The 12156-nt window shown below is 40.4% G+C and overlaps 2 protein-coding genes across 3 annotated transcripts; one reads left to right on the forward strand and one right to left on the reverse strand.

Annotated features, from left to right (window-relative positions):
• Window positions 1–1077: 1077 nt before the first annotated feature.
• atg13 (ATG13 autophagy related 13 homolog (S. cerevisiae)) lies at window positions 1078–8204 on the reverse strand. Its single transcript, XM_054623573.1, has 16 exons — window positions 8048–8204; window positions 7337–7417; window positions 6974–7048; window positions 6705–6824; window positions 6381–6427; window positions 5576–5716; window positions 5330–5467; window positions 5114–5221; window positions 4663–4756; window positions 3954–4031; window positions 3686–3798; window positions 3393–3534; window positions 3192–3269; window positions 2851–2958; window positions 2420–2548; window positions 1078–2306 (listed from the first exon to the last, which is right to left on the reverse strand). The coding sequence occupies exons 2-16, from the start codon at window positions 7403–7405 to the stop codon at window positions 2229–2231; spliced, it is 1518 nt and encodes a 505-aa protein (XP_054479548.1). The 5' UTR covers window positions 7406–7417; window positions 8048–8204; the 3' UTR covers window positions 1078–2228.
• A 199-nt stretch (window positions 8205–8403) lies between these two features.
• Window positions 8404–11940, forward strand: harbi1 (harbinger transposase derived 1). 2 transcript variants are annotated; one of them, XM_054623575.1, is made up of 7 exons: window positions 8404–8471; window positions 8963–9128; window positions 9213–9415; window positions 9517–9592; window positions 9680–9887; window positions 9973–10148; window positions 10265–11940. In XM_054623575.1, exons 2-7 carry the CDS (start codon window positions 8964–8966, stop codon window positions 10463–10465), a joined length of 1029 nt encoding a protein of 342 aa, XP_054479550.1. In that variant the 5' UTR covers window positions 8404–8471; window position 8963; the 3' UTR covers window positions 10466–11940. The 2 variants fall into 2 exon arrangements, with proteins under 2 accessions (XP_054479550.1, XP_054479549.1); XM_054623574.1 differs by lacking the exon at window positions 8404–8471 and adding an exon at window positions 8485–8554.
• Window positions 11941–12156: the final 216 nt, after the last annotated feature.

The following is a 12156-nucleotide window of genomic DNA, read 5'->3' on the forward strand; positions in this document are numbered from 1 at the left end:
TTTTTTTTTTTTTTTTTTTTTTTTGTATTTGTTTTTTCTTGTTCCGTGTTCCCAGTTTTACCTGGGGGGGGGAGGTAAAACAACCCGTCTGCCACAGCTCAGATCGGGCTTGTGTTTCGAAAAAGTAACGGCATGTTAAGTGGCTAACTCTTAGAAAACATAAATAGTTAGGAAATGTACATCATCGTTGTCTGGGGAGAGTTGATTTACGCAGCTTTCCCTCCATAGCCTTCCAGATAGCTGTTCACAGGAAATTAGTCTGAAGTTGAAATGTTTGCTTAACGGTTCTCGGCCACTTTTAGGTAGCAGCGTGAGAAGAAGGGGCTCTCGGAAAGGAAAGAGCATCCTTTAGTTGGTCACGGCCACGCAGTGAGATACATGAATTGTAGAGCATTTGTAAATGCGTGTTACCATACTCTTAACTTTATGGTTTTGACCCTTTGCAGCCCTGTGATGGAATTCCAGAAATTACCAACAATAAAATTCCATTTGAGAAGTTCTTTCATTTGATTTATTTAAAGTTGGAAAATGTAATTATTTGTTGTCTTGCCCAGGGTTCGATTAGAGGATCGATATCTCTGCCAATTGGGATTATATGTATAGATGCAACGATTTAAAGACAATCACCTACTTTTTTGATAATTGTTAGTGATTTATAGCTTCTCAAATATGGAGATTTCCTGATTATTTTTTTTTATATATTTTTTCTCCATGTTTTTATATATTAAACCTTATCACTTTGTTTTGGACAAAACATCAGCTGGGACTTAGAAACTAGTAAAAAATGGCCATTTTATAGCCAAACGATTACTTAAGACAATATTACCAGATAAATAATGAGGATAATTCATAGTTTAAGCCCTAGTTATATGCTGGACTATATATATATTTTTTTTTCTCTGTTTGGGACAGACTCCAGGAAGTCAGTTTCCCTGTTTGAAGACTGTTAAACACCCCAAAAAATATTCTAAAACAAACTTAATACATGCACTTCTCCTGCAGCTATCTCTAGAAAACAGATGTGCACACATTCTTTATGAATACCAGTGTTTTCATTAACTTTTTTTTTTTTTTTTTTGTGCATACACATTTGTGTCCCCAGTTATTTGACAAACATCAGTTGTTTCAACAGAGCAGCCATGCTTTATTAGGACATCTAGACCAACGGCAAAGAAAAGTTTAAATTAAAGCTTTCAACCAAACACCAACAGTCATGGATGGTGACCCCGGCTTCTTCTGCAGACAGCTGGAAATGTGTTTATCCCACCAAAAATATATATATATAAATATGCATGTTTTAATACACTCAGTTGCCATTCGGTAGCGTGAACTAATGCAGTATAATATAAGTTGGCAACAGAATGTAGTTCAACAAGTTACTAAATAGTTTTTCTGAGCATGTAAGGTTGGCATTTAATTCAGTTTATATTCCATTAGGGGCATTTACTCACATTTAGGTTGGCAGTGTAAATCCCCAGACCTGCTAGGGTAACTGAATGACAGCCTTCCAAATTAAACTCGCCTTTGAGCAACCCTCAACTGCTTCTAAAACAAGACTGTAAATGGTGAGAATGCAAAGCAGGACATCCCTTAATTATAACACTTTTGCAAAGAGCTAGTGTCATCTGTACGGCTAAGTGCAAAACTGATTATTATTAGTTATCAGTTTGGAAGAAAAAGCCTTTGACACAAAGGGAACTGGTTTGGTTTCTAGACGTCGTGTGAACAGAAAGGCCATGATGTAGGGGAAACATTCAGAGGCTAATAGTGTTCAGTGGAGGAATAATTATATTGAGATAGATTCACAAAAACTATTATGAGTGTAGGTAGTCTGTCTTTGAATTACAAGGCTGTCTAAAGATCGATTTTTAATCCTGATTAAATACGGATGACGTGAGTAGATCTGCGCCACATAGAAAATAAAGATTTTTAGCTTTAAATGAACACGACCAGACCAGAGGGGGGTGTTCGCCAGTGTCGTAGGAGATAAGACAGTATTTACAGTGATCTGTACAAGCGATGTGAGCGTGCCTGACAGGTAGGCGAGAGAGGAAAATGTCAGAAATGAAGAGCTTCACATTAAAATATGGTGTTTTAGTCTGACCGATTGTCACGGGACAGACGACTACAGAGCCTCCAGTCTGCTTCTCCCTTTCATTCTTTCTTTTCCTCCTTCATTTGCCACCAACCATTAAGTCTTTTCTCACACGTCGTCCTTTGCTTCTCTTCTATTGGAGCATGTCCACAAAAGCGTCAAACTCGTCGATGTTCTTCTCATAAACGGCCAGCTTCTCCGGCAGCGAGTCCTGCAGAGAAGAAGAAACGAAATCGCTGTTACGACTAGAGGGCATTCAGTTTTGATTCGAACTTTTGAACAGAAGTTAAGGATTTAATAATGACTTTAAAACAAGTGTGTTACCAGGTCATCGGCCATCGACTGGGCGCTGATGTGTAGTGAGAGGCTGGCCAGCTGAGGGGGGTTTTGAAACTCTCGGTAGAAAGTACCCAGATCCATCGGCAACAAGTCGTCTTTCGAGAAGGCTGGACGCTAAACAGAGAGCGTCATTTTAATTTCAGGTTTCCAAAATGTATTTATTTATTTGACTGTTAAAAAAAACATCTCTTATATCTCGATATATATATATATTAATTTAAGGATATAAAAATTCTAGTTGAGATTAAAGAGAAAATGTATGAACTCGGTTGGAGAACACCTAAACTTAGCAATTTTAAGACTAAGCAACAGTTCAAACTACGATGCATATTTCAACATTTTTGCTTCATATTGTGGTAAAATATTGTTAGATCTCCAGTGTAAATCCTGGACAGCTGGGAGCGTTAATTACGTACAAAGTCGACCATGACAAAGTCATCATGCTGCCCCGATCCCTCTGAGCCCTGAGAATGGAGGCTGGCCTGCAGGGGTGAGGGGCAAGGAGGAGAGTCTGGAGGCTGCACCTGAACACACAACACACACACACACACACACAACACACACAACACACACACAGCGAGAGAGAGAGAGAGAGAATATCCCATCTGTAGAAAACTTGCGTCTACCTAAAACACCTGAATGTGCAGGACTCAACATGATCTGCCAAACATTGTGAGTACTTTTATTATATTATCAAGCTGTATGAGGAAAAAAAAAAAATAGCCTTTTGTGACATCGTCTTCATCGTAATATTTACCATGGGATCATTCTCCTCTGAGTCCAGGCCTCGAGGAGCAAATGCAGCAAATGGCAGGTCCAGACTGGCTGCTGTGATCTACACACACAGACACACACACACACAGGATGGACTGTGTTAAAAAACGCATTAAAATAACTAAGCTAAGTTTATATATTTCAAATCATTAAGTCAAAGATCAACAGTAGCATTTGTTTTTACCGGTGTGTTGGGTTTATTGACGAAGGCTCCGATCTTCCTCGTGAATGCGTTGAGCGACTCCACAGGGTCAGAGGGAGAAACGCTCCTCCGCCCTTCATCCCTCCTCCTCTCTCCGCTGTGCGTCAGCCCGTCATCGTCACCACTGCGAAGAGAGACGGCCAAGTCATTGATTAACGATCCGATATCTGCTGTTTATACGTTTTATTGAGCTACGTATTTGTTGCGACAGTATTTCCTTCGTGCCAGTGAACATTCACCACTCTGCAGTTGAAGTGAGGTCAGGAGAGAATTACCTGCTGCCAGGTGTGTTGGCAGCGTTCTCTGCTGTCAGATGAGCATCAGCTCCATGAGGAGGCTGGGCAGGAACCAACACAACCCCTCCATGCTCCTTCCCAGCATGCAACACCTGAGGAGGAATAACAGAGCACAGTTATAGTGGTGTAAAATCTCACATACTGTGGGATTTTTTCCTAAATTTTGCCACACTTATCAGGCGACAAATCGCAGATAGATGTGTATGGATGTGGAGGTGGATTGATTGGTGACGGGCTGGTGTATCACCTGGTTTGCAGCAGGGTGACAGAGCTCAGAAGCTCCTGCTTGAGCTGGAGGATGATATGATAACCTGGAAGCATACAGCTAGAGAGACAGGGACAGACAGAAGAAAAAAAAGGGAATATTACCCACTGTGTAATCAGAACGTCAGAGTTGTGCTCATGAGATGAACGGGGTTTACTACGTGGTACAGATGATAAAACACCATGATGAAACAGGTCTACAGCGCATAAAACTCTGGGCAGTTGTAAGTGATGGAACGTCAAACACAGTCGAAAGGAAGGAGGATGAAAGAGGGGCAACTCTTGAAACACCGAGGAGCAAAACACATCCAAAAAGACAAATGAGAAGTCGGAGTGATCAGCAGTGATTTTCAGTGATTTTCAGGGCAGTTTGGAGGTGCATCACAAACAGTCACACTCTCACAGTGGCCAGTATAAACTCACAGTGTGAGTGACAAGTCCAGGAGCCAGTGGAAGCGGCAGACAGTCCAGAGGGAGGGGCTTAGACAGTTTAGAGGGCGAAGGACTCAGTGTGCACACACACTGAGAGAGTGCGCACACACACACAGATTAACATACGATAAAAAGACGACAGGACAGAAAACAGACAGAGAGAGAAAAAAAGGGGAAAGTGAAATAAAGAACAGGTTTAAAAATGAAGAGGATAAAGAAAGAGCCAGTAAAGAGCAGCGAGGTGACTGTGTCCTCTTTACCTGTGAGGGAGGGGAGGTGGAGAAGGAGGTGGTGCAGACCTCCTGTGAATCTTGAACCCCTGCATATTGTCCTCCATCGTCATCATCCGGAGCTCTAAACATGAGATGATGGTTATAAACCGATGGAGCATTGAATTGATTTTAATAATAAAGCATATGTACACTTTAGGACCTTTCAGTCAACCTAAAGTGCTTCTTCATTCAGTAAATGCAGCTGAGTCATATATTGAAAAATGCCATCAGAGTCTCGCAGACATTAGTCACCTCCAAATGATGAATTACATCACTTAAAAGCTCTTGAATGTTAGTGGGGAGGCGGAGACTCAACTGCAGCGGCTCCATCTCGTTTGGTGGTCATATAACTTTGAGTGGAGTTGTGGGCACTAAATGTCAGGATTTTTTATTTTTTTTTAAATGAATCGTGTTCATTTCCGCAGCTTTCTGTAGCCACCTGTAGTTGCAGAGATGCCCCATGTTGGCAGGACGATGGCCGCTGCCGGGAGGATCCACAAAGTGATCCACGATGATCCCCATGATTGGAGCCGACCGCTCGAACTGTCTGCAGGAGACCACATTTCAACATGGGACTTGTTATTGACTCATTCGGACTGTAATACACATTTTCTTTGTAAAGACTGTGTTGCTTTACATGTAGTGTGTCAGTTACCTGTTGGACATGAATGCCAGGTTGGTGCGGTATGCGCATGAAAGTGTAACAGTGCCAACAGGGGTGCCAACGACGCCGACACGCACCGTCTGAAAACCTTCTCCTAATCCACTGAGCTGGACTTCCCCAAAGTAGATCCTAGACACGAGAGAGACAAAAACAAATGGGGACATTTCTCATACATCCATTAAATGTAACTGAAGACAGATCAAAGCTGATTTCACTAGACCGGTAGAGTCCACTCACCTGTATAATATAACATAGTCGTGACCCTGCTTTCTGGATAGTTTATAGGCGGGTGTTACTCTGGTGATGGCCAGGAGAGACTTCAGAAGGACAGACAGACGGTTGTAGACTGTATATGACACCTTGATGTCTTTATCACACCTACAGTAGAGACGACACATTGACTCATTACAAATCAGCAGAGTGGCTGTATTTTTAATAATATTGTAGAGGGGGCCTACATTAAAATTAGCAAACAAATCCAACATAAATAAGTTTAACAGCTCAATATATGAAGCCAGAATAAGTTAACTTCCCTTTAATGCTTTTCTAAAGTGTTTTGTTTCTCATGGATTGTCATGTGGATCTGTTGTGGACAAGCTGGCTGTCAGGCAGCTCTGTGTTCAAACAACAGCAGCACTTCACAGATGTGATATAACAACAAAATGTCACTGAAATAGAGACAAAGTAAGCCATTTATATCCTAAAGCATCTGACATTAGCTGTCAGCATCAGCACCTTACTGAAACTGCTGGATGAGATAATATTTATGTGCTGCTCCATTGTTCCCTTGCTCACAAAACTGTATTTTTAAAACAGCAACGTTTGGAGAAGCAGTCACCACAAGTGCTGCACGTGATGAGGTGACATTACAGCACAGTATTGGGGTCCATTACGTCAGATACAGATCTGTGGTCCTCCAAGTTAATCATGTGCATGCTGAACAATTTCATAAAAAGGCACAGACACACTGCCAGCACTGATACACTTCTTACTTTCATAAATATTCCTCGTCTGGCCACTTAAACAACTAAAACCCACTCACTTTTCATTCATTTCCAGGCACCATGTCTCCAATTCCATTGAGTCACCCTGAGTGAGACAGAGACACACAGACAATTTCACTTTAATATATATATTAATATATAAAAAGCTAGTGACATTCATTATAATTATGTTATGGTTCACACAGCAGTATAGGTACACTATATTTTGTTGTCAACAGAGACCTCACCAACCTCTCATAGTTTATAAACCTGATACCTGAAGTGATTATTTGATAGATTTTAATATTTAAAGTTCCTGCACTGTTTGAGGTCCACTTAAAGCAGTAGATGATCAAAGGTTGCCCTGTTGAGGGGGGGTTTACCTCTGACGTCTTCAGGGAGATCTCGACACACATGGAGCGCCCGATGCCTGGAAGTTGTCCAGCCAGTGCCTTCTTGGCTTCATGAGTCACTTCTGGGATGTCTTTGATGGCCAAATTAAACTAGAAGAAATAGTAATAACAACCAAAACAATTTAATTTACATCTATATAGAAAAAAGACCAACAGTCAAAGCCAAGATCTACATTGATCATTAATCTGATCATTACTTTCAATAGCAAAAAGTTAACAGAAAGACTCAATTATTTTACCCAATCAGAGCCAGTAGGCGACGAGCGAGTGCAGATCTTCTCTCCAAGACGAGCTTGGACAATCACCTGGACAGTCTACACACAGGACATAAGAAAGCTTTACTAGTCAGCAGTAAAGGAGTATCCAGAATAACAGCAACATTGTATATGGAAAGTCAGGTTCCTGTTGGTGCTCAGGCAGACATATCAGTGACAAGTATCTCAAAACCTAAGCAAATAAAACCAAAATGAGGAAAATGGGGAAATTAACCAAACCTTTAAGCAGAGTCGGAAACAAAGCCTCTAGAAAACCCCCCAGACCTCAAAATGTCCCTTCAGAGACAAACAATCACAGAAGCTACATTCACCATTCTTGATTTTTACCTTCAAGGCAAAGAACTTAATGAACTTGTCCAAGTCTTTTTTATCCTGGGGACTGAGGCCACTGTCCATGTTGTCAAGACCCTGCAATCAAACAAGACAACCCATTAGAGATCAACATATCTCCATACAGTGGTTGTAATCCACTTTAAGATGCAATCAATGTAAATTTGAGTAATTGTGGTTCCTGGCCATGTCAACAGTGTAACACAGTGAGCACATATTCAATGTTGACACTGCATTTAAAATCATAAGCAATTTAAATGGTCAAAAAAATAATAATTAGTGAGAAAAATTGAATAAATAAGCTAGAATATTTCTGAATATTCACAGCAAACAATCACTCCATGTGTTCAAAAACTCAACAACTACACACACACACACACACACACACACACACACACAATGTTAATGCAGCCTTTATTTGGTATAAACAACCACACTGTTTAGTTAAGCAGGTGAGGCCTCCAGTCCACGTTGACATGAATCATATTTAAAGGTCATGTTAAAAGACAGAACACGGCACGCGACACAATTTGGTACATTTCTCACAAAATGCAAAAAAATAAAAAAATAACCTAATTTTCGTCTCACGTGCACGCGCACAGGATAGGTGACTCACTGAACGACTAGCGTTAGCATGTGGCTAATGCTAGCTAGCTAGCTAACACATTGCACGCACTTTAACTTCATCAGAAAACACCCGACACTTACATTAGCTTCCCCCTTAGGAACGTGGCTTCAATACAATACAAGTTAATTTAATAAAGATGGCCCTGGACGCTGTGTTCCGCGGATATTTACACGAATAATTCAGATGTACACAACGTCAACAGCGACGTCTCTGTTTATCCCCTCCATGTCTACGTGTTTGGATAGTTGCACTTTCACAACGGCACTTTCGTCGATATTTTTGAATGTTTGTTAAAAAAAAAAAAGCAACGTCAATAAAATACGGAGAAACTCATACACATTAACAAGATCAATTTGATTATTTTTATTTTATTTTATTCAAAACAATAATCAGCAAAAATAAATTAAATAAAAAATCGTGTCGAATCTGCGGATCTAAATCTCAAGATGGATGTTCCTGTGGTTTGTTTTGGTTGATAAAAGCTGCATGACTTCTCTCTCAAAGGTAAGCCCCGTGTCCTTAACAATGCAAACACAATGAATCATGCTTTCTTTTTCATACACCGTAACAGATGTTTGGCTGCGTGTGTAAGTTGTGATGTTTCCACCAGCATGCATTGCTGAAATTAGGAAAGATCCGATGCTAGGTGGCTAGCTAACTAGCTGCGCGTTGGCTTTGTTTGGTTCAGAAATAACTAAAAAAAACGTTATCTTTAAAACATGCATGCAGATTTTCAGTGCTGTTAAGTTTTAACCATCCATATATTGGCACTGCAATGAAATGAAACAACATAAAACTGCTATAATCTCTTTATTATGCTATAATCATAACATGCATCACAAACATCAGGATGTAAAATTAATATAAACATATGTTATTGAGTACAAAAAAAGTGTTTGTGTAAATGATTGTGCTCTGTATGGAAAAAATAATACAAGAAGACGCTTAACATCATTGCAAATGATGTATTGATATAAATGTGTTATTGTCCACAGCATGGCAATCCCTATAGCCATCTTGGACTGTGATCTACTCTTACATGGTCGAGGACACAAGACCCTGGACCGCTTTGACCTGGGCTCTGTCCCAGACACTGTCCTCCTCTCGCAATTTGGCTTCCCCAGAGAGTTTATTCTGTATCTGGTGGAATTACTCAGAGAGGTTGGTACATGCTCATCCTCCGTTTTAAATAATCTCATCCAGTTAAATGTGTTTATGCATGTGGATGTGTTTCTGTGTTGTCAGGCTCTCTGCAGACGTACACAGCGGTCCAGAGCCATCAGTCCTGAGGTCCAGGTGTTGGCTGCGTTGGGCTTCTACACATCTGGCTCTTTCCAGACATCTATGGGAGATACAATAGGGATCAGCCAGGCGTCAATGTCAAGATGCGTGTCCAATGTGACCAGAGCCCTGGTGGAGAAAGCTCCCCAGTTCATCACGTTCAACAGGTGTGATACAATGTTGGATTATATAGGCAAACGAAATGTTAAAAACATTCAGAATAGGGAGACAAATAACAATAACAGCAATATTTATGTTTCACATACAGAGATCCTTCGAGCACAGAGCAGTTTCAGAGGGTGGCAGGATTCCCAGGAGTACTTGGGGTGCTGGACTGTGTTCAGGTTTACTATATTATACTCTATTAAAACTTTAAACACTTTGTTCACAAGTGACAGCTCAACTGATATTGTTTTCCCCTTCATCTCCAGGTCACCATCAAAGCTCCCAACAGCGAAGACTCGTCATACGTGAACAAGAAGGGGTTTCACTCAGTGGGCTGTCAGCTGGTTTGTGATGCCAGAGGATTGTTACTCAGCGCAGAGACACACTGGCCAGGAGGACTCAGAGACACGGATGTTCTAGAAAGATCTGCTCTCCCCAAACAGCTGCAGGACACAGAGGAGGGCTGGCTGCTGGGTGAGACGTGGATTTCAACATTCTTGCATCACTTTTTAGTCTTAAAAGGTCCAGAAATGGAATAAAGTCCTTTTCCGTTTCCTAGGTGACCGTCGCTACCCTTTGAGGAAGTGGTTGATGACCCCGGTTGACTGCCCAGAGTCCCCTGCAGAGTTTCAATATAACCTGGCCCACGCGGCTACACATGAGATAGTGGACAGAACCTTCAGAGCCATCCAGACCAGATTCAGATGTTTGGACGGCACCAAAGGATACCTACAGGTATTCTAATCGATGCTAAGCTAACATATCCCTTTATGAAAAAACAAAGTACACAGAGCAGCATCGTACTGAGAGCAGTGTCATCCAACTGTCTTGCCTCCTCTCCTGTTCTGCAGTATTCTCCAGAGAGGAGTTCCTCCATCCTGCTGGCCTGCTGTGTCCTCCACAACGCCTCCCTGCAGTCTGGATTAGACGCCTGGACTCTGGAGAGGACCGACCCCCTGGAGCAGCCAGAGAGCCTGGAACAGAGACCTGAGGAGCGCGACAGCCAGGCAGAGGACCTCAGAAAACAGCTCATACTCAAACACTTCAGCTGAACTGCTGATCGAAAAAGGAAATCAAGACTGAATCAAGACTGAGATCAGAGCAAACCAGACTCTTTTTTTCTTTTCTTTTTTAAACAAATGAAATTAAAGACAGCATTTGAAGCAAGAAAGTCCACAGACACAGTGTTGCTGATGCAGATTTTTTATATTTTGCTTGTATCTACTCTACTGACTACACTAAGATAACATAGTTGTATATGGAGGAACATGCAGGACGCTATACAACAAACAAAGACAACATTAAACCCAAACACATTTGAAATAACTGGAGGCCCTGGAAAGTGCTTGATTATTTCCCCTCCAACAAAGAGGTCAGAATAATCAAGCGCTCCCTGGTGTTTTACAACTATTTGAACTGTGTGCAGCTGCTGTGTTATCAAAGTTTCTTTACAGGTGGAAAAAGTCACCCTCCCTTAATTTTTTAACCCCCCCCTTCTTTACATATTCTTTGCCCAACGTTTTTCTCCATTATTTTTCTTTCCCACGTGCTTCCACAGGTTAAAATCTTGGACTATGTCACAATACAAAACCAAAGGCCCTTATTTACAACAACTGCACATTAGGTCGTCATTATTTATGTACACCGGTGCTTTAAGACTGTTATGGGTGAGAATGACTGGATGTTTGTGCAACGGGCTGCAGTCACATGATGTTTTTTGTGTACACACACTGTATGAGGGACACAAAATGGAACATATACAGAGATGAATAATAAAAAACTGGAAATCTGTGTTAATTGCAATGTTTTGGAGAATAAAAAAAATGAGTAATTGTGTTCTCACGGATTTGGAGTTGGACAGTGGAATGGCTGTTTTCATACCCTTTAATTTGAAGGAATATCATGACATTTAATTGTTCAATTCATTATTTTTTTCTTACATTGTCAGACTAGTGGTGAAGAAAGACTTTGTAAATGTCACAATGTTCCTTCAGATTGTGGAGATAACAAAGCTAGTGGTGTTTTACTTCCTAGAATGTATTAGTCCCCTGATTGGCTTCATCAATATATACACACTTTCTACAAACAGGAATAAATACAACAAACACTGCTGTCGCATGAGCACATTTAGCATTTATGTTGAGATGTTTCCTTCTGCTGCTTTATTGGAGGTTATAATTTGAGCATTATTGTCAATGTTTTAATTATTTAAAATTCTGCAGTTTATTTGCAAATCATTTCTGTGGCTTTTTAGGTCAAGAAACTTCAGCTAAAAATGGGCCTTAAAGGTTTAATTGTACAAGCTAACGTCATTTTTAATTCATGAGGGAACAAAAAAGACCCTCGTAGCTTCTCACGCGACAGCAGTGAAACATAAACACTGTATTACAGTTAAAAGACACAAACAGATCATGTCAAAGTTTTACACTCCATGAAACAGCATGTTGACTACACACCATCATGTAAAACTTCATCATCCTAAATGCCAAAACACAACATACAATTCCTTTTTTTTTTCTTGCATAAAATAAATATGCTCTTTTTTTGATGCTCTGAATATATTATAAGTTGTATTTTGGGTTTTTTGTAAACATTATTTAGAAAAACAAAACAAGACAATGGCAAACTAACTTTAAAAACACTTTCAGTATTTCTTTTTTTTTTTGTTGCATAAATTAAATATGCTCTTTTTTTAATGCTGCAAATATATTACATATACAATTTTTAATTCCATAAAAATACT

Source organism: Anoplopoma fimbria, chromosome 22 (assembly GCF_027596085.1).
Source record: "Anoplopoma fimbria isolate UVic2021 breed Golden Eagle Sablefish chromosome 22, Afim_UVic_2022, whole genome shotgun sequence".
Taxonomy (NCBI): domain Eukaryota; kingdom Metazoa; phylum Chordata; class Actinopteri; order Perciformes; family Anoplopomatidae; genus Anoplopoma; species Anoplopoma fimbria.